The sequence below is a fragment of the Panthera leo genome, chromosome E3, assembly GCF_018350215.1.
Source record: "Panthera leo isolate Ple1 chromosome E3, P.leo_Ple1_pat1.1, whole genome shotgun sequence".
Taxonomy (NCBI): domain Eukaryota; kingdom Metazoa; phylum Chordata; class Mammalia; order Carnivora; family Felidae; genus Panthera; species Panthera leo.
This window is the reverse complement of record NC_056694.1, coordinates 19,195,709-19,222,874: the sequence shown is the minus strand read 5'-3', so window position 1 is coordinate 19,222,874 and position 27,166 is coordinate 19,195,709. Positions and strand designations below refer to the sequence as shown.

The 27,166-nt window shown below is 51.5% G+C and overlaps 1 protein-coding gene across 5 annotated transcripts in view; it reads right to left on the bottom strand.

The window, feature by feature from the left end:
• GSG1L (GSG1 like) overlaps positions 1 to 27,166 on the bottom strand; it is a 206,389-nt gene that overhangs the window by 113,911 nt on the left and 65,312 nt on the right. For all 5 annotated transcript variants that reach the window (XR_006197664.1, XM_042921540.1, XM_042921542.1 and 2 more), the window contains exon 2: positions 20,981 to 21,028. Coding sequence is in view for 4 of the 5 variants with exons in the window: in XM_042921540.1 (XP_042777474.1) it covers positions 20,981 to 21,028 (48 nt within the window). In the remaining variant the exon portion in view is untranslated. The remainder of the gene's footprint in view (positions 1 to 20,980; positions 21,029 to 27,166) is intronic.

Sequence of the window (27,166 nt, the reverse complement as noted above, 5' to 3'; positions counted from 1 at the left end):
CGTTAAAAAAAAAAAAACAAAAAAAAACCTTGCTAGATCCGCTAGTCTGAGCAGGCTTTCGGTCCTTGTAGCCAATCTTTCTTCTTCTCAAAAACCCCCACCAGTCCCCAATCCAAAGGTTGTGCCAAGGATTTAGGAAGTGTTCTCTGCGTCACTGCCCTGGTATGTCCCACTAGGAGAATGATCTAGATGTAAATGATTGCCTAAACGGTTGACAAGGGAGATGGTCTCCCGAGGGGGCGGAGGGCCACGCAGGACGCCCATTGACTTCCCAGAACGCTCTGCCTCCCAAAGGCTTCCAGAGAGCCTTGGCAGGGATGGGCGCAGGCGCCCCCGTGGGGAAGGGAGATCTTGTAGGGCTGGGCCAGCGCCCTCTGCAACAACCGCTGGCCAGAGCTACAGAGGGCTCCGCGGTCCTGTTCAGTACAAGAATAACAAGACAGGGAGGAATGGGCAGCTCGGAGCCCAAGGTACGGATGTCAAATCCCGACAGCAAGCGAGCAGAACTCTCCCGATTCTGCTTTGTTCCTAACTTCTCTGGCAAGGAAGCAATCTGCAAGCCGGAACCCAGCTAGGACCCTCCGTGGGGGATCCACGGGCCCTTTGTGGACGTGCAGTGGGGAAGCCTGGGGGACCAGGGAGGAATCAAGTCCCTGAAAGCAAGGATGACATTCCAATTTCAAATAGAGCAAGAAACTAGAATCTGCAAACTAAAAGGCGGCAGCCAGTCAGCCAGATTCTTGAGTGAACTGGGGCAGGAGAACACGTTGAGACCTTCACTGAGGTTTCCCACGGCCCTCCTGAAGCCCCTGTCCTTGGCCACCTGTATTCACTGCTGCAGGGGAAGGCGGGAGCTGTGGGGAAAAGCAAGACCAGCTCTTGGGCCGCAAGAACAAGGCTGCCGAGCTGCCCAAGTCTGCACTCCTAAGTTCACACGTCGCAGTTTGTACCGTAAATGACGTATTTAGGAGGATGGAGGAAAGTCTGGGCCACCTCCCCTCTCCCCCACATCCTACGGTTAAACTACATTTCCCTACATCCATTGTAGTTGCCTGCAGCCTTAAGACTGAGTTTGGGCCAAAGGAATGTGGGTGGGGATGAAGTGAGCCGCTTCTAAGTCTGGCCCTTAGGGACCTCCCCCATCAGCCTTCACCCTCTCGCCCCAGCCACTGGCTCAACAGAGAACACTCCAAAGTCCTGCAAAGGAAGGAGCCTGGATCTCTGGGTGAACATTTGGAAGGGTGCCGGCCACCAGAACACCCACATTGGCATCCATGTGAGCAGAAAATCCACTTTTATCGTGGAAAGCCCCTGAGATTTGGGGGGTGTCTTTGTTATGGGAGCTAGGGTTACTATACAAAGGGGAGTGAAGAAAACAAGGATGCCGGAGTGGATCACCGAAGCGGGCCCCTGCACCCTCCCCCAACACACATACGCGCGCACAAGCCATCCCATAAGGGAGAGAGTAGCAGGCTTTAGGAAACCTTAAAGCAGAAAGAAAAACCACTTGATCTTCCAAGGAGAGACAAGGACAGTAACAAGACTTGAGTTATCGTACCCCCAGCACCGTGCAGGAGCAAATGAATGCAAAAGGTCTCCAGACAAATGGATATAGAACAGCACTGGAGTGTTGTTCATGAGGGCAGAACTGGTGTGTGTGCAGCTAGAGAATCAGCAGAGCTACCGAAATTTTGAGGTCAACAAGGACCGAGTAGAATCTGCACAGATCAACATATATATCCCCAGTATCTGATACAAGGTAGAAGATCAACAAGTATTTACTGGATGGATGGATGGATGGATGGATGATGAATGGATAAGTAAATGGATAGATAAGTACATAGATGGTCTACAGCCATCACCCTGAACACACCTGATCTCGTCTGATCTCAGAAGCTAAGCAGGGTGGGGCCTGGTTAGTACTTGGATGGGAGATAGGTCATAGATGAATTGATGGATGGATGAAGGATGGATGGATGGATGGATGGATGGATGGGTACATAGATGAATTGGTGGATGGATGGATGGATGGATGGATGGACATATGTACGGATTGATAGGTGAATGGATGGGTAGATAGACAGATGGTTGCATATATGTATGGATGGATAGGGGGATGGATGAGTGGAGAGACAGGTGGATAGGTATATAAGTAAGTGGATGAATGGATGAATAAGTTCTGGGTATGCTCATGCTCTTAGAAGAAAACATAGGGGAAAACTTCATGACATTGGATTTGGCAATGACCTCTTAGATACGACACCAAAAGCACAGACAACAACAACAACAAATAAGGGCTCCTGGGTGGCTCAGTCAGTTAAGCATCTGACTCTTAGCACACACTTCACAGTCAGGAGGTATAGCCCCCTGTCAATCTCCACGCTGGGCGTGAGGCCTGCTTAACATTCTCTCTCTCCCTCTGCCACTCCCTGTGTGCACTCTCTCTTTCTCTCTTTCAAGAAAGAAAGAAAGAAAGAAAGAAAGAAAGAAAGAAAGAAAAAGAGAGAGAGGAGAGGAGAGGAGAGGAGAGGAGAGGAGAGGAGGGGAGGGGAGAGGAAAGACAAAACAAATAAATTGGACTTCCTCAAAATCAAAAGCTTTTGCACACCATCAACAGAGCAAAAAAGCAACCCACGAAATGGGAGAAAATACTCGCATATCATAAATCTGATCAAGAATGATATCCAGAATATAAGGAACTCCAAGAACTCAACAACCGAAAAACTAACAACACAACTCAAAAACAGGCAAAGGACTTGACATTTCTCCAGAGAAAGATATCCGAATGGCCAAAAACACAGGAACAGACGCCCAACATCACCCGTCACCAGGGACATGCAAATCAAAACCACAGTGAGATACCCTATCGCACGCATTAGGATGGCTATTATCAAAACAGAAAATGACAAACGCTGGTGAAGATGTAGAGAAATTGGAGCCCTTGTGCACCGTAAGTGTAAAATGGCGCCGTTGCTATGGACGGAATGGCGGCTCCACGAGCAAACATACAGTTATCGTCTGACCCAACAAGTCCACTTTCGAGTATCCATCCAACAGAGCCGAGTGGGGGCTTGGATTGATATTCCTACCCCAGTGTTCACCCCAGTATTATTCACCAGAGCCAAAAGGCAGAAACAACCCAAATGTCCATCAACAAATGGGTAAACAAGTTGTGATATATACGCCAGTCCGCAGCAAAACATTTGCTCCCGACCCATGCTACCGTATGAAGGAACCTCGAAGACGTCATGAAAAGTGAAATCAGACAGACACAAGAGAGCAAGAAATATCGCACCTTATATGAGGTGCCTGAAGCAGCCAAATTCTTGTTGTTGATGTTGTTGTTGTTGTTGTTGTTTTGTGTGTATGTGCGTGTACGTGAGGGAGAGAGCGCAAGGGAGGGGCAGAGGGAGAGGGAGAGAGAATCTCCATGCCCAGCCCAGAGCCCAACACAGGGCAAAATCTCACAACCTCGAGACCACGACCTGAGCCAAAATCAAGAGTTGGACACCGAGCCAACTGCACCACCCAGGCACCCCTAGAGTAGCCAAGTTCTTAAAGACAGAAGGTGGGACGGTGATTGCCAGGGGTCAGAGGGTTGAGGGAATCGGGGGGTTAGTGGTTAACGGGTACAGAGTTTCAGTTGGGGAAGAGGTAAAAGCTCTCTAGAGATGGATGGTGGCGATGGTCATACAACAACATGAATGTGCTTAATGCCACTGAGTTACACGCTTAAAAATGGTTAAAATGGTAAATTTCACGTTACGTATATTCTACCGCAATAAAAAAAAAAAATTCAGAACTTCTGTTCCTCAGAAGACATCTGTGAAAAGGTAAGCCACCAAAGGAGAAAAGGAGTTTGAAATACCTGTAAGCCCCAAAAGATTAAAACATGTAAAAAAAATTTTACACTTATATAAATCAATAAGAAAAAGACAATCTAATGGAAACATAGGCGGGAGACGTGAACAGGCACCACAAGAGAAAATCCAAATAGCCATAAACATGAGAAGATACTCAACCCCGTTAGTAATCACAGAAGTGCAAATTGAAAACCACAGGGAGATACCACTTCTCATCCATCAGGTTGGAAAATGTTTAATATCTGATAAAGCTAAATATTGTCAAGGAGAAAGCAGTGGGAATTCTCATACCCCATTAGTGGGCGTGGAAACTGGTACACCCAACCCACTTTGGACATTGGGAAGGCCTTGCCTTGTAGAACTGCGGATACACAAAGTTGACCAAGCAAGCCCTCGTCGAGGTAAACACCAGAGCGGTGATTCTCAAACAGGAGTGGTTTAGTCAGAGGGCTTGTCAGACAGAGACTGCTGGCCCCAGACCCAGAGTTTCTCGCTCAGGAGTTCTGGATGGGGCCTGAGAGCTTCCATGTCTAACAAGCCCCTGGTCTCAGGATCACATGTGACAAACCAGCAGCGTTATTCATAATAAAAACAGAAAAGAGCCCACTAAGAGAATCCATTAAGAGTAGAATGAGCAGGGGCGTGTGGGTGGCTCAGTCGGTTAAGCACCTGACTTGGGCTCAGGTCACGATCTCACGGTTCATGGGTTCGAGCCCCGCGTCGGGCTCTGTGCCGACAGTTCCGAGCCTGGAGCCTGCTTCGGGTTCTGGGTCTCCCTCTCTCTCTCTGCCCCTCCCCTGCTTGCACCCTTTCTCTCTCTCAAAAATAAAGAAATACTACAAAAAATAAAAAAGGAAAGAAGTTAAAAAAAAAAAAAAAGAGGAGAATAAACAAACAGAAGAAGGTTTAGTCATAACGTGGAACATTACATAGCAATGAAAATGCACAAAACACAGGTCGCTATATGATTGCTATAGACCGAAAGTTCGTGTCCCCCGGAACTGATATGTTGGCTTCCTACCTCCTGGCATGATGGTACCTACAGGCGGGGCCTTTGGGAGGAGATTAGGTCATGAGAGTGGAGCCCTCGTGAATGGAGTTAATGCCGTATAATCCCCCAGAAAGCTCCCTAACCCCTTCCACCACGTGAAGGCACTGTGAACCAGAGGCCATGTGGTCTCTCTCTCAACCCCTTAATTCTGCCATTACAGCACAAAAGCTCTACCCACATAAGACAATGGGTGTGGCTGCGTTTCAATAAAACTTTATTTACACAAACAGGTGGCGAGCCATGCTTTGCTGCCCCCTGCGATACCCTTAAGCCAGGCAGTGATTACTCTCCTCTAGGGTCAGGAGTTGACCCCACTTGTGAAGAAACACATTGCCAGGGGGCAGGGCGCCAGCGACAATCTCTGTCTTGACCTCAGTGGGAATAAAAAGTTTTTGCTGGACAATAGATTACTAAGCTACGTGTTTGTATTTTAGGTATGTTTCTGAACTGTGCTATCTTTTGCAATTTTAAAAAGTTTCAATAAATAGGGGCGCCTGGGTGGCTCAATCAGTCAAGCGTCCAGCTCTTGACTTTGGCTCGGGTCACGATCTCACGGTCATGAGATCGAGCCCCGCTTCCCAGGCCCCACGTTCAGCGTGGAGCCTGCTTGGGATTCTCTCTCTCCCTTCTTTCTTCTTCACCCCTGTGTGCGCTCTCTCTCTCTCTCTCTCTCTCCCAAAAATAAATAAATAAACATTTAAAACATTTTTTTAAGTCTCAAGAAATAAATAAAAGATAAAAGATAGTATACCCATACAATGAAATATTATTTGGCAGTGAAGAGAAATGAAGGACCGACACCTGCTACGATGTGTACGACCTTGAAAACATATTACGTGAGAAAAGCCAGACACAAAAGTCCTCACGTGACACGATTCCATTCATATGTGTCCAGAATTGGCAAATCTACAGAAAGCAGACCACGGGTTGTCTAGGTCTGTGGGGTCTGGAGGATTGAGCGGGGGGGGGGGGGGGGGGGGGGAAGGCTTAAAGAAACAAGGTTTGTCCTCAGGGTGATGGAAATATTCTAAAATTCATAGTGGCAATGGTTGCACGTTCCTGAATGTACTGAAAACCACTGAGCTGTACACGTTTAAGTGGGCGAATTGTATGGTAAGTACTCATATCTCAACAAAGCTGTTACGGAAAAAAAAAAAAAAAATTAAAAGTTAATGAATCAAATCGACAGCCTGTGTCCTCGCCACCAGAGACGGGCCAGGCAAAGGGGCACGAGTGCCGAGACCAGCCAGACACCGGCTTTGGAGAAGCCACCTGTGCGTCCTCCCGTCTGCAGAGGCACCCCATCACCGCCCCCCACGTCACGCCTCCATCAGCCTCTGGCAAAACGCGTGCTGAAAATCCGAAGCCCAAGAGGCCGGAGAGACTGCGGACAAGCAGGGGCCGGGGCATCCCAGCCAAGAGACGCCAGGCTTTTTAAACTCAGCATGAGATTTCAGGCAAAAGCCTAAAGGAAACAAAGCCTGTAAGAGTCGGGCTGGCCCCGGGCATCCACCCCAGGGCTGTGGGAGTCAGTTCCCGGGCAGCTAATCGGGGCAGAGGCTTCAGCCTTCCAGAACCTTCCTTTTGAGACGGCTTCTCTCTTGGGTTTGTAGTTCCTAGTGGCTTCGAGGCGTGGGGAGGGTTTCAGGGGGCTTGAACCCCTCTGCTCCCCAGGCGGGCAAAAGGCAGCACATTCGGGGGTTTCTGCGTTACATCCCAGGCCTTTGCGGGGCCTCCAGGGAGCCCGGCAGATGGCTGCAAATGATGAGGCTGGAGAAGCCAGCAGATGGGATGTGTGAGGAGCAGAGGGTGCCGGGAACAGGCGCAGCCGTGGGGCCCCTCGGCTGCTCCCTCACAGCTGTGAGCCAGTGGGGCCGCCTGGCTGGCTCAGAACACACAGCAAAGCCAACCAAAGACTTTTCTGGGCCTCAGAGGCAGAAGAGGGGCCGGGAGGCACCAGGCAGAGCGGAAAGACCTGTGAGGCGTGGCGGCAGCAGCCCGGGACTGAGGGATGCATCGCTTTGCTGTGTGACCCCGGGCAAGTAGCTCAACTTCTCTGAGTCTGTGTCCTTGGCTGTAAACCAGAAATCACAGCACCTACTCCAGAGAGCTGTCGAAAGAATTAAACGAAACAAGGGGTGGGGAAGTGTGTAGCAGTCATGGGATCCTGGGATTTTTTCGAGAAAGGTTAGTCGAGTAGAAATACATGCAAATTGAGTTACTTTCTGAGTTAGCTTTCTTGCTGACTGAGCTGGGGAGCTGGGGAGCTGGGGAAAAATACCACAGAACATTCAAGCTGCGTTGACCGGGCCAGACCCCGAGCCAACCAACCCCTGGCACAGATGATTCCATTTGATTCGCAGAAGAATCCCACAAAGGAGATGCTATTATCCCCATTTTGGGGATGAAGAAAGTGAGCCACCAAGAGGCTAAGTGGCATGCCCGAGGCCCCCAGCCAGTGAGGCAGAGTCAGGATTTGAATCCAGGGCCCACGCTCTGCATGAGCACTGCCCTCGGGAGCTCTGTGTTTAAATCCCAGCTCTGCCAGCACCGGGACCGGAAGCGAGTTTCTTAACCTGTCGGAGCCTCAGCTTTCTGTCCCGAAAGGGGGGGGGGGGTGATAGTAAGAATACCTACTTTGCGGGCCCATGAGAGGATCAAACGGTATGACACGCCTGGAAGGGACCGGTATGCAGCGGGCGCTCAATACGTGCTCACTGCATCGCCAGGGCTGGCCCCGTTTCTCAAGAGTACTCAGTTGGTATGCTCACTATACTCAGTCCATGGCAGCCACGGAGAGCTTTTCCCTTGGGGCCTCAGTTTCCTCATCTGCAAAATGGAGCAGGTGAGATCAAGTCCCTGGGCCCTTCCGACCTGGACGGTGTGTGCGTTGAGGCTTGGGCTCCCTTCTTGGAACAGGAGGTGCCACAACAAGGACGCAGAGGAAGGTGCATGTGGTGCGACCGCCCTGGGGGATCACGAGTGACGTTCCCACGCGGTGTGATGGCTCTTTCTTCCTCCCCGGCCCCCGTCTGGCCAACGTGTAACTTGTCCTTCTCTTTCATTAAGACCTCAGTCCTTCCCAGTCCCGACTCGTTTTAAGATCCTTTTCTATTTTATTTGTTAATGTTTATTTATTTATTGGGGGGGGGAGGGGGAGAGCACAAGCAGGGGAGGGGCAGAGAGGGGGGAGAGAGAGAATCCCAGGCAGGGTCTGCACGGTCAGCGCACAGCCAGGCGTGGGGCTCGAACTCGCAAACCGTGAGCTCGTGACGTGAGCCGAAATCAAGAGTTGGACTCTCAACCAGCTGAGACACCCAGGCGTCCCTCTTTTCTATTTTAATACCTCGTCTTGAGGCAGTAAGTGGCACGGTGCCATTCGAGGACTGCGGCCCGCGGGCCCGGGTTCCCACCCCGCCCCGCCGACCCATATGGTCTTGGGTGAGATGACTTAATCTCTCTGGGCCTCAGTTTCCCCACCCATGACTCGGTGTACCAGCAACCCACACCACATCAAGCTGCTGGGGGCGCCGCTGGGTCTGGCATGTTGGCAAAAGGGAAAAAAAAATGGGCGAGGGGGGTATTATTATTATTTACTCTAAAGCATCTTGGAAAGAATAAACACTCACACTAAACTGTGAGTTGACAGATATCATTACTCGGGACGAGGCTTTAAAAAGTAGGCTTTCTAAGCAGCGTGGAGGTTCCTCAGAAAATTAAAAATAGACCTACCCTATGACCCAGCAATAGCACTGCTAGGAATTTATCCAAGGGATACAGGAGTACTGATGCATAGGGGCACCTGTACCCCAATGTTTATAGCGGCACTCTCAACAATAGCCAAATTATGGAAAGAGCCTAAATGTCCATCAACTGATGAATGGATAAAGAAATTGTGGTTTATATACACAATGGAATACTACGTGGCAATGAGAAAAAATGAAATATGGCCTTTTGTAGCAACATGGATGGAACTGGAGAGTGTGATGCTAAGTGAAATAAGCCATACAGAGAAAGACAGATACCATATGGTTTCACTCTTATGTGGATCCTGAGAAACATAACAGAAACCCATGGGGGAGGGGAAGGGAAAAAAAAAAAAAAAAAAAGAGGTTAGAGTGGGAGAGAGCCAAAGCATTAGAGACTGTTAAAAACTGAGAACAAACTGAGGGTTGATGGGGGGTGGGAGGGAGGGCAGGGTGGGTGATGGGTATTGAGGAGGGCACCTTTTGGGATGAGCACTGGGTGTTGTATGGAAACCAATTTGACAGTAAATTTCATATATTAAAAAATAAAAAAAAATAAAAATAAAAGTAGGCTTTCTAAATGAATCGGTGTAAAAAGAAATAGTGAATAATAATTTTTTTTGGGGGGGGGGAGTATACAGCCCAAATTGGAAGGCAGTGAAAAATGAAAATGCTGCACCCGTTGTTAGAAAACTTATTAAGAATTTCAAGACAGTGACCGTAGAGCGTTAAACCAAATGTAAAGCCCTTCTATGCGTGAGACCTTATGTGACTATATGGGTCGCATGCCCATGAAGCTGGCCGTGTTTTTTTTTTTTAATGTTCATTTATTTATTTATTGTTGAGAGAGAGAGGTAGAGAGCAAACAAGGGAGCGGCAAAGACAGAGGGAGAATCCCAAGCAGGCTCCACGCTGTTAGCATGGAGCCCGAAGCTGGGCTCGAACTCACAAACCGTGAGATCATGACCTGAGCTGAAACCAGGAGTCTGACGCTCACCCGACTGAGCCATCCAGGCGCCCCATGGCCATGGGTCTTTATCTGGACAGGGGTATGAGCTACATGCGTGTAAGCACTTCTTGAAACTCACTGAACTGTACATTTAAAACCTATGCAATTCAGGGCGCCTGGGCGGCTCGGTCGGTTAAGCGTCCGACTTCGGCTCAGGTCACGATCTCGCGGTCCGTGAGTTCTAGCCCCGCGTCGGGCTCTGTGCTGACCGCTCAGAGCCTGGAGCCTGTTTCGGATTCTGTGTCCCCCTCTCTCTCCGCCCCACCCCTGCTTGTGCTGTCTTTCAAAAATGAATAAACATAAAAAAAAAATTTAGAGGCGCCTGGGTGGCTCAGTCGGTTAAGCGTCCGACTTCGGCTCAGGTCACAATCTCGCGGTCCGTGAGTTCGAGCCCCGCGTCGGGCTCTGTGCTGACCGCTCAGAGCCTGGAGCCTGTTTCGGATTCTGTGTCTCCCTCTCTCTCTGCCCCTCCCCTGTTCATGCTCTGTCTCTCTCTGTCTCAAAAATAAATAAATGTTAAAAAAAAATTTTTTTAAAAGCCATGCAATTCGCTGTGCCTAAATTATACCAATGAAGTAATATCGATGAAAACAAGGAAACCCGACAAAACAGAGTCACAAATCCCCAGCTCATACTAGGCAGAGTGGTTCAGTGTTGAGGTGTAGGTATAAATTGTGTGTTGAATGTTTTCCTTTAACCTTGCCTATGTATCCCTGGCCCCTACGTACAACCGTACGGGATGCGTACTGCCCAACCCCACGCCATTCGCGTAGACTCCAGTACGAACCGTGACTCCTAGACTCGCACAGTGAGTAACCTGCACAACTGAACGTGGTGAACCTGATTTGTAGCTGTATGTCTAACCTCATTTGAAGGAATCATCGTGGGTCTAAAGTGAAAACGCTTTGCGGATGCAAGACCCGGGCTAAATCGAAGGGCCTTGTTGCAAATTCCATCCCGAGGAGGGGTCCAGGAAGAACCAGCCCATGGAAAGACTTTTCTGGGTTCTGGAAAGGCGCCAGCATCCTTCAAATTCTGCAGGCCCCGTGCAGCTCAGCAAACCCTATCCCCTTTCCCGCCCCGCCCCCTCCACACTGCTGAAAACCTCTGCTCAGGCAAAAGGCTGGATTGAAGCGTCCAAGCTAATTTCTCACACCAAAGTATGATAAGACACGGAGTCATTTAGAAATTTAAATTACCACTGTTTACACTTAAGAGGGTCTTCTCACCGTGGGGAAACTGTTTCCAATTACGAAACACGAAAGCTGGTCACCGTTTGGGGTTAATACGACGCTCTCTGAGAGAGTGAGCAGGCAAGACTACCCAGACACCCAATTACCTAGAAAGATAATCTTGAATAATTGGAATGAGGGCAACTAAAGCAATTACTCGATGTTGTGATCTCCAGAAGCAGTCCTCCACCAGCCGTCGGGATGTAATCACCTTTAATAAGAGCGCATAATTAGAGGAATCCAGAATTTCAGGACAGAAGGTGACAGATCCGTCACTTGAGAACGAGGGAGGTGAGAGGACCATTTGTGGTGCTGGAGAAAATGACACCGGCGGGTGGTGGGAGGGACGGGATGGATGAGAATGGGTGGGTGGGGTGGCAGGGTGGGCAGGCTGCTGCTGCTGCTGAAAAGACCTCAGAAGCCTGGGGCGGGGGGGGGGGGGGGGGGGGAGGAGGGGGAGCCTGACTCTAACCTAAATGTGCTGTGTGACCTCGAGCAAGGCATTTAACCTCTCTGGGCTCCACCTTCCCTCTTCCTTTCATCCCTCCAGTAACCGTGCGTTGTGCATCTGCCTCATGGGACTCTTGACCTACGGGCCACTCATTGTTCCAGGAATGACAGCCCCTGGGGCCCCTTATGCACCAGTCGTTCGTCCTTCGGGACCCTCCCTGCTTGGCACCCCTCCCACACGGCCTACCCAGACCGTCCTGAGCCCCTTCCACAGCCCTCTGGGCCCCCGGGTCCGCAGATGTGAGTCTCCTCCTCGTCGGTCCCCCACTAGAAGGCTCTGCAACAGCAGGAGCTGCGGGTGACCCCCCCCCTCACTGCCCGGGATCCTGGCACACAGCCTGGCACCGGAGGATACCGACCACCGGCCTGCGGCAAGGGGGACGAGGTCAATGTGGCCGGTGTCCGAACACAAGGCTTCGGCCTGCCCTGCCTCCGAGAACGGCACCCAGTGAGGCGGCCTGTGTTATGAGTTTATCGAGAATGGCCAGGAGAGAATCTCTTCCTTTAGGATTCCAGGGCTCTGCTGGTTCCACAGATGACCAGGGCCATTCAGATGATTGATGAGTCCCCACCTCAGCCAAAGGGCTGCAAGAAGGATCTCAATATTGTCTGGGAATGGCAGGTGAGAGGGAACAATGGACGTGTCAGCCATCGGGGCTGGTCCCCTGTCTCTTTGTGTCCTGAAGTCTCTGCGTCATGGGATGAAAGCATCAGACCTCTCCTTTTGCCAGGCCCCGGGGCCACAGATAGGTACCCGGGAATTTGGAAGCAGGGAGGACTCTGCAGAGGCAGGACCTTTGGGCTGGCTCGTGACGGTTGACAGAGAGCTCCCTAGGCAGACAGAGCGAAAAGATCACCCGGGATTAACGCACAGGCCCGGGATGCGCCGGCCACCCGGCGTGCTGGGGCTGCAGCCAGCAGGCTGACCTGCGCGAAGCTCCGATGTCAGATCCCGGGCAGCCGTGACTGTTGGTTTGTCCCCTTCCTTCCCTGCCCAGCGTGTTCTGATCTATGCACGTTTCAGTTCTATGACATAAATCAATGAAATGCACTAAATAAATTAAGTGAGCAGCAGAATTGTAAATCGATTTCAGACGCAGAACAGAGAGGTTCGGGGAACCAACAAGAGACTATTATAGAAACTGAAGGGAGAAATGACTCAGGCAAGACTCAGGATTGTGGCCGTGGAGCCACCACATTGTTACACGTCCCTGAAATATGAAACAAATGAAACCTACAAGCCTTGGAGAATGTTTCACCAAAAAGCTGCCAGCTGGTGGCTGCCAGAAATCCCAGCTCGCTGGGAAACGCGAGCAGGGACGACTGGGCAGCTCAGCCCAGGGGGGTCAGGGGAGACCACAGACTCTTGAGTCAGGATCCAAGTTTCCAAACCCAAACGGGTCACCCAGGGTGTGCAACATGGACCTCCCTACCTTCCTTCATTCAACAAACATGTGCTAAACTCTTGCTGTGTGCCAACCCCTTCTGGCTGGGGCATGGGAGCCGTCAGAAGGACAAGACCCGGTGCCTGTCCTCCGGGAGTGTCCAGTCTGATGGAGATGATCTCAATGCAGAATGACGGGTGTTCTTGGGACCAGTCACCGTGGGTATCTCTGCGTTCAGGGGTGGCTTGGCAGAAAACGTCATGTCTAAGCTAGGTTTTGAAGGGTAAATAGAAGTTTTCCAAGGTCCACAGACCAAACGGAGGGAACGGCATGTGCAAAGGCACAGAGGCCTGACAGATGGCGGAGAGCTCAAGGAAAGTGGATGCAAGGAGAAGGACAGGGCTGGAGCCCAGGGTCCACGTCAGAGACGGTAGGAAGTGGAGTAAGAAAGGCAGACCAGACCACAAAGGGCCACGGACACCGTGTTCAAACATCCTGGGATATTTAAGCTTGGGAGCCAGGGAAAGGGTTCAAGCAGAACCCTGATACGGTGGGATTTTTCACTTCGGAAGGATAATTTAGAATTCAGTGTGGGAAACTGTTTGACTCTTTCTTGAAGCATCACATACAGACAGAAAAAGCGCATCTATCGTAACTACACGGCTTGATGACTTCTCATAAACTAAACACATCCATGTAACTAGCACTCAGACCAAGAATCGGAACATCGCCAGCCGCCGGGGCCCTCCGCACGTCCCCCATTCAGGCGTCGAGGGCAACCGCTGTCCTGACTTCTCACAGTCTAGACTCATCGTGCCTGTTTTCCAGTTTTACCTAAGTGGCATCGTCGTAGGAGGTATTCTCTTGACTCTGGCTTCTTCTGCGCAAACCCACGGTGTAGACCGTCCACTCCCCTTGCCGAATTGTGCTCCACTGTGTGTGTCGATGGGGACTGAGGAAAAGCAGATAGGAGCTGAAGGGTGCAGGCTTGATGGCAACTATGGGTCACGGGAGGCTCCTTCATTCTTTCACAGTGACAGCCCATCGACCTGTGAGGGACAGCTCCCAACTGGGGTGTAGGAACCGGGAGCATTCCCCACATGACTCCGTGACAGGTGACTTGGGACCAATCCTTACCGGGGAACACCGTTAATAAGGTAAAGGGAGGAGAACCCCAACATCTTCCCGGACTCTCTGCAGGGATCTGAGGCGGCAGAACATTATTCCTCCTGCCTTTTCCAGCGGAGGGTGGATTCTTTAGCCTCTGTCGGAGCCCCTCCCCGAAGTCTGCTAACCATTTTTAGCCCTCTCCCCACCCGTAGGGCAGAGACTTTTTTGCCCCGTTCGTGTCTACACCGCCAGAGCTTAGCCTAGAGCTTGCCACGTAGTGGGTGCTCAGGAAACGTTTGTCACATGGAAGGGCGTGCGTGCAAATGACTGGCATGCAGAGGCTGTTCAGTTGGTACCCGGCAAGGAAACCCACCCGAACATGTGGGTCCCTTTTGGAGAAATACATAAGTCACTTTGGGATGACAACGACCGGGGTAGACTTTGACCTGCAAATCAATGAGTCTCACACACACACACACACACACACACGCCCAGAAATCCGGCTGAGCCAATTCCAACACAACCATCCCCGAGGCTGTGGTCAGACCCGGAGGTCCCCACGTGGGTAGTGTATTTCTTGCCTCGCCGATGTTGGCAGTGGCCGTGTGACTTGCTTTAGCCAATGGGATGTTGGCAGATACGATGCCAGCAAAACTCGAAAACGTTTTTGTGCGGTTAGGCACCTTGCGTTTCTGTCCCCTCTACCCGGCCCCCAGAAGGAACACACGTGGAACAGACGTGAGCCCAGACCACATCCTGGAACCAAGATAACCCCCAACCACGGGAGCAAAAAGTAAATGCCGAATGCCCCTGCGCTCCAGGGCGGCTTGCTACCCAGCACGATGGTGGATGTGGCATGATTGCATGGTTTCTGAGTTCGAGCCCCACGTCCAGCTCTGTGCTGATACCTTGGAGCCTGGAACCTGCTTTGGATTCTGTGTCTCCCTCTCTCTCTGTCCCTCCCCTGCTCTCTCCCTCTCTCTCTCTCTTCCTCTCTCTCTCTCTCAAAGATAAACATCAAAATAAATAAACCTTGAAACTTTTTTAAAAAAGAATTATTATGATTTTCATACCAAGAGTATATACTGTTAAAATCAATGCTGATTTTTCATTCATTCAACAGGTGTTGTGAAGTACCTGTCAGCGCCAGGCTTCCCTCCTGGGCAGTGGGGACACAATGAGTCACAAAGGAGACAAAATCCCTGCCCTCGCGGGGCTGACCGTGTTAATCAGGCGAGCACTGAACACACTGCAGGCAGTAATAAGTGATGCAAAGGCTTCCCTGAAGCTGGGACATTCAAACCGAACCCTGAATGACGAGGAGGTACCAGCTGTGCAGAGAGCTGAGCAAACAGTGCTCTGGGAGCAGGGAATGACAAGTGCAAAGGTCCTGAGGCACACACTAGTTTGGCTGACTCAAGGAACAGTAAGGATCCGGGGGTGCTGGAGTGTGGTGACGGCAGGGGAGGGGAGAGCGCAGGAGACGAGTCCCAGAGGTACGGGGCCAGACCCTACACACCTTACAGGCTGTGATGAGAACGTGTGCTTTTTCTCTGAGTGTGACAGAAGCCAAGGGCGGGTTTTAAACGGGGATTCGCATGAGCTGACTTACACGTTAAAAAAATCATTCTGGCACAAGTGAATCAGGGGGCAAACATGGAAGGAGGTAAGCAGTTAAGAGACCGTGGCAGGAATCCAGATGAAAAATGGATGTGGCTTAGGCTAGTATAAAACAAAAAGATATTTCCCATGTGAAGCACAAAACTAAAATGGTCAGGCACAAACTGAGAAAAATGCACGTCATGCTAAAAATACTGATGACAGACAAATAATTTTCCAGGGGACAGGGTCGGGAAGCAAGGGACCAGAGGGTACTGGAGAAAATGGCAAAGAGGGGGTGCCATTTGTGAAGGGCCTTGAAAGTGTGACTATGGTTTGCCAGGCGGAAGGAGGTCAAGAAAAGAAGGGGAGACCTAGTCTGAGGACACCCTGAACTTGGCTCAGAGGTCTTGGTGCAGGAGGAGCAGGGAGTATCACCCAGTACACACCCACGTTCACACATGCACGCAAACATGTATGCATCCCTGCGCATATACACACGTATCCACGCATGTGTGCACATTCACACGTGGACACACACTGTGCATCTATGCACATGTGCACACACACATCCATGCACGCTCACACACCATGCATCTATGCACCTGCACACACGTGCACACACATCCATGCACGCTCACACATAAACACATGCTGTGCAGCTATGCACATCCATGCACGCTCACACATGCCCACACACCGTGCATCTATGCACATGCACGTGCACATGCGCACACACACCCATGCGTCTGTGCACATGCGCACACATCCGTGCACACACACACGTGCACACACATCCATGCGTGCTCACACACGAACACGCCCCATGGCTCTATGCACGTGCACAGTCTCACCTGTGCACACATTTACATACCCCCATTCTCACACGCGCTCACCCACCAGCATGAAAGCACACCCGTGAGACACCCGTGCACACGCTCTCACAGCAGTACCTGCTCACGCATACACACACCGAGCCTTGACCACACACACACACACACACACACACACACACACATTCACTCACCCGCTCACAGAGTCTTGGAAGGCCTGGCGTATTTAAGAGCCAAAGGGCTCAGGTTCAAACCCAGCGTCCTAACCATATGACCTTGGGCAAGTCAATTCACTCTCTATGCCTCCGTTTCCTCACCTGTAAAATGAGGACTAGAACGAGTCCCTGCGTGTAACGTTCTCAGAACACTGCCTGGCACGTGGTAGTGAAAGCCAGTCCGTGTGAGCCTCGTGGTCATTACCGTATCCGGCAGACCAGAAGGGAAGTCCCAGAGGGGGCGGGCACGGGGACAAGAAGCCAGGAGACGCGTGCGCTTTGGGGCGAGAACACACCCGGGCTCCAACACCCGCCCCGGACTCCCCGCGTGGCCCCGACCCAGCGCTCCGTCTCCGCAGCTCGGGGACCTCTTCCGTGACACGGACAGTCACCGTGGGAGGCGGGCACAGGGACGGACCCGTGAGCGTCACGTTCCCGCAGGCCTGGGGGGGGGAGGGGGGGGGCCAGGCCGGGGGCGGGGGGGGGGGGGGGGCTCAGGGAGAGGCCACAGCAGCTGCGCGACAAACCCCGCCGATCTGAGGGGACAGCTGACGTGCCTGAGAGGCCGGGAGGGCGCGAAAATCGTTCTGCAGCTTGGCGGCAAAGCCAGCCCACTCAGCCTCCTTATAAATGTTTTTATATGCGCCGCCAGAAGGTCCTTGACGTGGCCGCCAAGCCCTGAAGGGAAAATCACGAGGCCGGAAAACACAAAGATACAATCTCCCCGGGGCCCTCGGTCCTCGTAAAAGAAGCAGGAACAAAGGTCGACTGCTTCCAGGAGGAGGCGTGAACGACCCGCCCGCCGCTGCACGCGGACACGCACGCACGTGTACCCGCTCCACAATGCTCACACAGGCACACACACGCACGTGCGTGCTCACACGTGGACACGCACCCTCCACATGTGCTCACACCCCCGTGCGCGCTGGCACTTGGGTCACACGTATGCACACGCTCACATGGACGCTCACACGTGTATGCACTCCACACACGCACGCACATGCGCACACACACGTGCATGCTCACACTTGGGACACACGTATGCACACGCTCACATGGACGCTCACACGTGTACACACACACACCCCACGCATGCTCACACTTGGACACACGTGCTCACCTGGACACACACGTATATGCACTCCACACACACTCACACGTGGACACACACACCCGTGCATGCTCCCACTTGGACACGTATATGCACGTGCTCACATGGACACACATATATGCACATATATGTATGTACTCACACGTGCACACCCACACTTGTGCATGCTCACACTCGGATACATATATGCATATTCTCACAATGGACACACACTCCACACGCTCACACGTGCACACACACCCATGCATGTTCACACTTGGACACACATGCACGTGCTCACATGGACACACATGTGTACACACTCCACACATGCTCACGCGTGCACATACATACACACCCATGCATGCTCGCAATTGGACACACATATGCACATGCTCACATGGACACTCACACGTGCACACACACACACACCTGTGCATGCTCCCACCTGGACACGTGTGTGTGTTCACACACACGTATGTACTCACACACGCTCACATGTGCACACACGTGCATGTTCACACTTGGACACACATATGCACATGCTCACATGGACGGACATGTGTACACACTCCACACATGCTCACATGTGCACGCACTCATGCATGCTCACACTTAGACACACATATGCACATACATGGACACTCACGCGTGCACACACACATCCGTGCATGCTCCCACTTGGACACGTGTGTGTGTGTGTTCACACACACATGTATGTGCTCACACGTGCACACACGTGCATGTTCACACTTGGACACGCATATGCACATGGACACACATGTGTATGCGCTCCACACATGCTCACATGTGCTCACGCTTAGACATACATATGCACATGCTCACATGGACACTCACACGTGCACACACATACCCGTGTATGCTCATATGCACATGCTCACATGGACACACGCGTGTATGCACTCCACACGTGCCCACGCGTGCACACACCCTTAGACACACAAGCGCATGCCCTTTCACACGCACACGCTCAGCCACCGGCGCGCGTGCGTGTCCACACAGGAGACACACGTGTGCAATACTCACGGGAGCACCTGATGGCACACGTGTACACTCGCCCTCAACCCGACACGCACACGCACGCTTACGTGCGCGCACACGGGCCGAGCTTCCCGGAAGCCAGATGCGGAGCACAGTTGAGCCCGGAGCTCCCAGGCCTCGGGGGGATCACTGGCTGGGCGTTCTCGAGGGCCGCCCCCGGGGCCGGGCTCGCAAGATGCCACAGCACAGGGGGGCCCGAAGCGTGGGCTCTGCCCCACGCGAGATGTGAGGCGTAGGCGGCTTCATGCCTCTAAGGCTCCGATTCCTCACCCGTCAAGTGGGGCGAGTCTGTCAGCGCCCCCCAAGGTTGGGGGGAGGCTTCTTGGTTAACGCCTGGGAAGCACCTGGTGCGGAGGAACCGCTCCGTGAACGTCCGCCCCGTATTACCCAGCAGTATTCCTGGCGCTTCTGGACCTCAGTTTCAACTTTTCTTGGTTAAGTTTACTTATTTTGAAAGAGAGGGAGAGCATAAGCGGGGAGGGGGGGCAGAGAGAGAGGGAGAAAGAGAGAGAGACGGCATGACAGGGTCCATGGTGTCAGCGCAGAGCCCGACGTGGGGTTCGATCCCACCAATCGACAGATTATGACCTGAGCCGAAACCAAGAATTGGAGGCTTAACCGGCTGAACCACCCAGGTGCCCCTCCTGACCTCGGTTTAGAAGCTGGGGCCCGGTTGCTCAGCTCAGAACTTCAGGGGTGACCACGAGTAGCGGCCACATAGGGCACAGTCGCTGGGAAAGCCAAGGAGGAAACGGAGGAGGAAGTGCCCCCTGCCAAAAGGCTGCTCGGCGGGGGCGTCTGGGCCTCTTCCTGGGCCTGAGGGTCCCTGTCTCATGAGCTGCCACTTGGTTGAAGGTCTTCAAGGGGACAGTGTCTGTGAGACAGGAACATTAGCAGCCTCCGTGACATAGGTCCCCCTCACCCACTCCCTCTCTGCCATCAGCAGGGATGGGTCAGAGACGGACCCTCCAGTCCCCGAACCTCCAGACGCTGCAGGGCCACCAGCCCCACCAGCAAGAGGCACGAGTGGCCACAAGCCCCGGACAGGCACACCGAGATCCCCCTTGTTGGGACAGTTTCTAGCACTGGACTTCTGCCTCAGTTTCCCCACCCTGACTTCCAGAACCAGAGCCCTCTCCTCATCTCTAGGCTGTCTGAAGACACCTGCACACCTCCCCTCTCCTGGCAGCCGTCCTCCTTGGGCAGGGGTGGGCAGGCGGGGAGGCGGCCGCACCCCTACGTCCCTTCGGCAGCGAACCCTCCAGCATCCATTCTCCTGCTCTTCCATAATAACAAAACCCCTGACTTCTCTGAGCACATGGTTGCCGGGATAGCGGTCTCATTTCCCAGCTTCCTTTGCAGCTGAGTCTGGCCCTGGGATCACGTTCTGGCCAAGGACACATGAGCAGGTGCCGCGGGCAGCTTCTAGAAACCTTGGAATTGACCAGCAAGCTTTGCCCTTCCTCCTTTGCACCCTTCTAAGTGGCTTCCCAGAAGGCAGGTGTGACCGCTGGAGCACCAGCCGCCATCTGAGACCATGAGGACAAAGGCACAGAGATGATGGAGAGGGGCAGCAAGGTTCCGGATCCTGAGAGCTTCGTGGGGCAGAGCCTCCCTGGATTGCCTACTTCCAAACTTTTATAAAAGCAAGGCACATTTGTCCTTTAAAGCCAGCTACTGTGGATCACCATTCCTGTGGCTAAACTTAATCCTGACTGCTGTGCTCACCCCACAGGATGGCCGGCCCCTGACCATCCTACCGGAGCATCACGGGGGGGCAGAATCTCTGTTCGTGGGCCCCACACACCAGGGAGTCATCTCTGCACAGTGACTGGGGCCTCCCCACGCCTATTGAGATGACAGACACAGGGCATCTGGCTTCCTGCCCCCGAGGTCAAATCCTGCGCTCAAGGCAGTGCCCCCAACACTGGTCTAGCCTGACCCCAACGTCTGCACACCCGTCCTACCTCCCGGAAGTCCTGCTGTGCCCTGGAAGGATGGAAGCGTAATGACTCTCAGGGCCACCCCGATTGCGGAGGGGAGTGGTGCGGCGGTGGCGGGGGGTGGGGACAAGATGATCCCCCACCTGCTTCTGTCCCCTTCCCAACAGCTTAAGAAACTCAGAGCTGCAGGATTCAGGCTCCTCTGGGGAGCCGTCGCCCATGAGCGCGGCAGGAAAAGCTCTCATGGGGCTTTGGAAAGCCACCTGGGCAGGAAGCGTCTCTGCAGGGCGCTTGGCTCACACACCTGAGACCTGAGCGGGGGCCACACTTACCCTTCTCCGATGCTGGGGCCAGGTCAATGAAGCTGCGACATGTTTCACCTTCGAAAAGAAAAGAAGGGTTTTCAGAATGTGAGAGGCAGCGAGGGCTTCAGGCTTTCGCCTCTCCCCTTCCCTGAGCCCTGTCGCCAAGTGGGCGTGGCACCCGAGCGTCTCTAACCTTTATTCCCTGAAAGTCAGTGTCCCCAAGGAATGTTTGCTGCCAACTCGGCTGAACAGCCCCGGGGAGGCCGCCTCCGCTCTCACCTCCTGAGCCAACCCATCCAGCCCAGTCGCTGGCACCTGCTCCGAGCCCTCAGTCCCCCTCCATGGCCTCAACCCCATCCAGACCCACCAGGATGAGGGCAGCCGCTCGCGGGGCTCCCTGGGCCTCCACACTGCTGTCGCCAGAGGGATGCTTTGGAGCCACACAGTTCCGATCACATCTCACACACACGCACACACACGCACACACACGCACACTCTCCCCCTCTCTCTCTCTCTCCCGCTCAAAACCCTCTGATGACTTCCTGAAGAATGAAGCCCAAGTTCCTTCACGGGGACCCCTGAACTCGGCCCCCGACACTCCTCAGGCTCCCTCCACCACGAGGCCTCCACACGTGCCGTCCCCCCTGCCGGGGACACACTTTCCCTGTTCTAAGCTCTCACGGCACCTTGGCCTTCCCCTGTGGGACATCCGGTCACCCGACAGTTCTAGCTTTTGCATGTGACTCTTGGACGGACGGCCCACAAGTCGTCAGCGCCACGAGGGCGCGCCCCACATCCTCGTGCACCCCCGCCCCCCGCTCAGGAAACGGCAACTCCGGCCTCCCACGCGCTCGGGCCAAAACCGCAGCGTCAGCCTTGACTTCTCTCTTGCTCTCACATCTCCACGTCTGGTCTGTGGCTCTGGCTTTGGAGGTATATCTAGAATCCGACCACTTCTCACCCCCTCCGCTGTTCCAGCCACCATCGCCCACAGCCTTTGCTTGGGTCTCTCTGTTTCTGCCCTTATTCACACAGACGGATCATGTCCCTTCGTTCAGAAGCCTCCCGTGGTTCCCAGTTCGCTCAGGGTCAGAACCCAAGTCCTCAGGGCGGCCAACCAGGCCCTGTGCGATCTGCCCCCCCATCACCTCCCCGACCTCGTCTCCTACGAGCTTCCCCCTCACTCACTCCACTCCAGCCACATCGGCCTCCTTGCTGATCTTGAAATGTGCCGGGAACCTTCCCTCCCTGCCTCAGGGCCTTTGCACAGGCTGCCACTTCTACGTGGAGCATTTTTCCCTCAGAGAGCTGAATGGTTTACTTTTCCTCTTTTTTACCACTTTCCCCACATGTTACCTGCTCAGGGAGGCCTTTCCTAGCTAATCTATTCAATATTCCAGAGGTCCCGCCCCTGTCTGCCCATCTCTCTTCCTGATGGGCCCCTATCACCTAAAACGGCTTCTGGTACATAGTGAGCACATTATAAACTAAATATTTGCTGAAGGAATATATGAATGGATGAACAAACCAACGGATGAACAAATGAGCGAAAGCCTTACACCCAAACCTTATGCCTATAAGAAACCGCAAATTTTCAGTCTCTTCCGGGGCCTCCTCGATGCTGGGCACTGTGCTGACCACTGAGGACACACGGCCCAGCCTCCAGCCCCTCGGTCACAAAGGTGGCGCAGGCTGGACCCCCACCCACAGACACATTTTGTGCGGCCCACACAGGATCCCAGCATAGGGAAAATGTTGCCTTGTGAGCCCAGATGAAGACTCAGAAACCCCGGCCGTGCTGGGCCCCCAGGGCACACAGCCACAATCACACGGGCCGGAAGCTGCCCCCTTCAGACAGCGGACGAGCCTTGGAGTCGGCCACGGTCCCTGCCCGTCCCTGCCTCACTGAGGCCACCCAGCTGGCCCCCGGGGGCACTGGATTGGCTGACCTTTAGGGTCTGCTTTTAATCCCTGGTTTAAGGATTTTACTGGATACAGATTTTAAGGATACAGATTTTTGTGTCCAAACGGAACGAACGTGGGTTGGAGGGCAAAAAAAGATCTGGAAGCTTCCGGCATTCTCAACTCATGTGTCTGCTTGACGCTTGTGAATGCTTCTCTAAGAAGGTCCCTGGAAGCCCCTGTGGGATCCTGAACGTCCTTCCCGCTCCATATAAATAAAGGGTGTGCTGGCACGTGAGGCTGAGAAGGAAGGCGGGGGCCAGATCACAAAGGGTCTTGAGTGCCAAGCTAAGGAGTGGATTCCTGTCTTATTGACGTCCCCCCTTCCAAAGATTCATGAGGCCACAGGGGGCTGGACGGCACTCTTGTGGTTCTGTCATGCTCGTTTCCTCCCTCAGGCTCCGGGGCCCCGCTTCCCGTCACAGATGAAGACAATAAGACTCGGGGCCACAGAGAGAACAACCGGGGCCACATAGCGAGCCAGAGGTACCAAGATTAGAACCCATGGAAAGGGATGTTTGTTGACAGCCAACAACTGGAAGTGAGGGTAAAAAAAAAGAGAGAGAACAGTGGCAAGCCAGAACGGACAGATCTGAATGAATTGTTTCATGCTTTCTTTAATGTTCTATGGTTTTCTCAAAATCTGGAGAGAGAAGCTTTTAGTGGCCAAATGCACACTGACGCCACCCAGGGCCACGTTCAGACCTTGTGGGTCCTAGGCATTTTGGCCTGTTGGGCTCCTTCCTACATAAAGAAATTAAATTAAATTAAAAATTGTATTTTTGCAATTGCATCGGTTAAAGACAAATACATTAACATTAAATGTTAAAATTTTTCGTCACCTAGAAGTTTATCTTTTTTGTTTTTGAGAGAGAGAGAGTGAGGGCATGCAAGTAGGGGAGGGGCAGACAGAGAGAGAGAGAGAGAGAGAGAAAGAGAGAGAATCCCAAGCAGGCTCTGTAATGTGAGCACAGAGCCTGATGCAGGGCTCAAACTCATGGACCGCCAGATCATGACCAAAACCAAGAGTTGGCTGCTTAACCGACTGAGCCACCCAGGCACCCCAGTTCACCAATTTAAAGTAACAGTTTAAAGGTTTTTAGGGGAGCCTGGGTGGCTCAGTCGGTTAAACCTCCGACTTCAGCTCAGGTCATGATCTCATGGCTCGTGAGTTCGAGCCCCATGTCGGGCTCTATGCTGAGCGCTCGGAGCCTGAAGCCCGCTTCGGATTCTGTGTCTCCCTCTCTCTCTGCCCCTCCCCTGCTCATGCTTCTGTCTCCCTCTCTCAAAAGTAAATAAACATTTTTTAAAAATTTAATAAATAAAAAATAAAGGTTTTCAGTGTATTCCTACTATATTCGCAAGATTGTGTGACCATCACCACAATCAACTTTAGGACGTATTCATCACCCCCCCCCCAAAAAAACGCTATACCTATTACCAGGCAATCTCCCTTTCCCCCAATCCTCCCACCACGGGGCAACCACTGATGTATTTTCCTTGTCTCCAGATTTGCCTCTTCTGGACATTTCACATAAATGGAACCATACAATATGTGGCCTTTTGTATCTGGCTTCCTTGACTGTTTTCTTCGCGTGATGTCTTCAAAGTTCATCCACGTTGTAGCGTGCATCAGCACTTTGTTCCTTTTTTTGTGGTTGAATAATATTCCACGGTGTGGATACAACACATCGTATTTATCCACTCATTGGTTATCGGGCTTTGGGTTTGTGTCCGCTTTTTGGCTCTGGACGAACATTGATGTACAAGATTTCATGTGGGCAAGTTTTCATTTCTCTTAGGTATATACGTAGGGGTGGAAATCCTGGTAACTCTATGTTTAACCTTTTTGGGGAACCACTAGACTGTTTTCCAAAGGAGGAGCAACATTTTACAGTCCCGCTAGCAATGTACGAGGGTTCCAATTTCTCCCCATCTTCGTCAACACTTGTTATTGTGTCATTATTATTATTATTATTATAGGCATCCTTGCAGATGGAAAGTAGTATCTCCTTGTGGTTTTGATTTGCACGTCCCTAAGAACTAGTGATGTTGAGCATCTTTCCACGTGCTTATTGGCCATTTTCATTTCATCGTCGGAGAAATGTTTATTCAGATCCTTTGCCCATTTCAACTGGATTATTTTGTCATTTTATTGAGTTGTAAGAGTTCTTTATATATTCCACATACAAGTACCTCGTCAGATATCTGACTGCAAACATTTGGTCCCACTCAGCAAACAATCTTTCTGCTTTCTCGACGGTGCCCTTTGATGTTGATGAAGTCCAATATATCTCTTGTTGCTTGTGCTTTTGTGTCATATCTCAGAAGGCTTTGCCTAGCCCAACACCATGAAGGTTTACTCTTCTTCTCTCTTCCAAGAGTTGTATCCCTTTAACCATTACCTTTAGGTCATCTATTGGACATTGACTTATGCATACGGTATACAAAGGTGTCTGACTCCATTCTTTTCTATGTGGACGTCCTATTGTCCCGGCCCCATTTGAAAGGCTATTCTTTCCCCATTGGACTGTCTCGACACTCTTGTCAAAAATTAACTGGCTATGAGTGGAAGGGTTTATTTTGTTCTCTCAATTCTATTCCATAGATCTGTATGTCTATCCTTCTTACTGGTACCACCCTGTTTTTGATTACTGTAGCTTTATAGTAAGTTTTGAAATGGAGTGAGCCCTCCAACTTTGCTTTTCATTTTTAAGATGATTTTGGCTATTCTGAACCTCTTGCATTTCCATGTGAATTTTAGAATCAACTTGTCAATTTCTGAGAAAAGAGCCAGTTGAAACTTTAACATGGGTTGCACTGAATCTGTAGATCAATTTGGGGAATATTGCCACCTTAATAATATTAAGTCTTCCAGTCCATGAAAATGGGATGCCTTTCCATTTATTTAGATCTCCTTTAATTTCTTTCCATAATGTTCTGTAGTTTGTTGCATATAAGTTTTGCACTTCTTTTGTTAGATTTATTCCTAAGAATTTTATTCTTTTTGGTGCTATTGTACATGGAATTGTTTTCTTAATTTCATTTTCAGATTGTTCCCTTCTAGGGTATAAAAATAAGATTAATTTCTGTGTATCGACCTTGTACCTTGCAATCTTGCCGAATATGTTTATAAATTCTAATGGTTTTTAGTGGATTCTTAGGATTTACTCTATACAAGATCATGCCATCCACAAATACAAATAGTTTGACTTCGTCTTTTCCAATCTCAATGTCTTTTATTTCTTTTTCTTGCCTAACTGCTCTGGCTAAAACCTCCAGCATAATGTTGAAAAGAAGTGGCAAAAGCAAATGTCCTTGTCTTGTTCCTGATCTTAGGGGAAAGCATTCACTCTTGTACCAGTAAGCATGATGTTTGCTGTAGGTTTTTCGTAATCTATGTCAAGTTGAGAATACTCTTCCTATTCCCAGTTTGTTGGAATAACCTGCAATGATGTGACCCTGAGAGTGCCCCAAGCAAACCAAGGCTCTGGGTTTTCAGTGATTTGCTCAGGACCACACCAGTAAGGATGCCCTAAAGTCTTTCTAGCTCTCTAGTCCAACTCAGTCTGTCAGAATTCCCTACTGCAGCTAGCCATTCCCACTGTGCAGAGCCATCAGATCCTGAAAGGAATCCCCTGAGAACATACCTGAGTGCAGACCAGGAAAATCCACCAGAGGCCAAATACAATGGCTCTCACACTTCCATTTCTGCTTACGTGGACAATACTGAACAGAAGATGTTTGAGCAGAGATGGCCAAACTTGGCCCACACTGCCTGTGCAGGACAATGCTGAAGGTTAAGGAAAAATCATAGTAATGACATAAGGAAGACTGGATCTTTCAATGGTCAACAAGTCTAATAACTGAAATCCAAACACGGAAGGAAGTTTTTTCTCCAAACCCTTGGTCTCCATGATAAAAATTAGCTAACCATTTGTGAGAAAAATATCAAACTGTACCATATCGCCTTAACGCTGTTAGAAGTAGCTTTTAAAACATCTGTGTCAATTATCAGTAAGTTGATACGTTTAACTAAGGGATTTAATTGAGGTATAAAACTAACGATAAGTACACTTTATCTCTTCAGACTGAGGCTTGTCAATTAGATCACGGAGCTGTGGCATGTTACTGCCACCTGATGGCAGTGTATCTTCTGTGAACTGTGGAACAAGAAAGCTGGGAAGGATCCTAGAGGGAATCCAATTTAAGTGGTTCTCAGCCCTGGGAAGCCCAAGTCCCACTCACGGA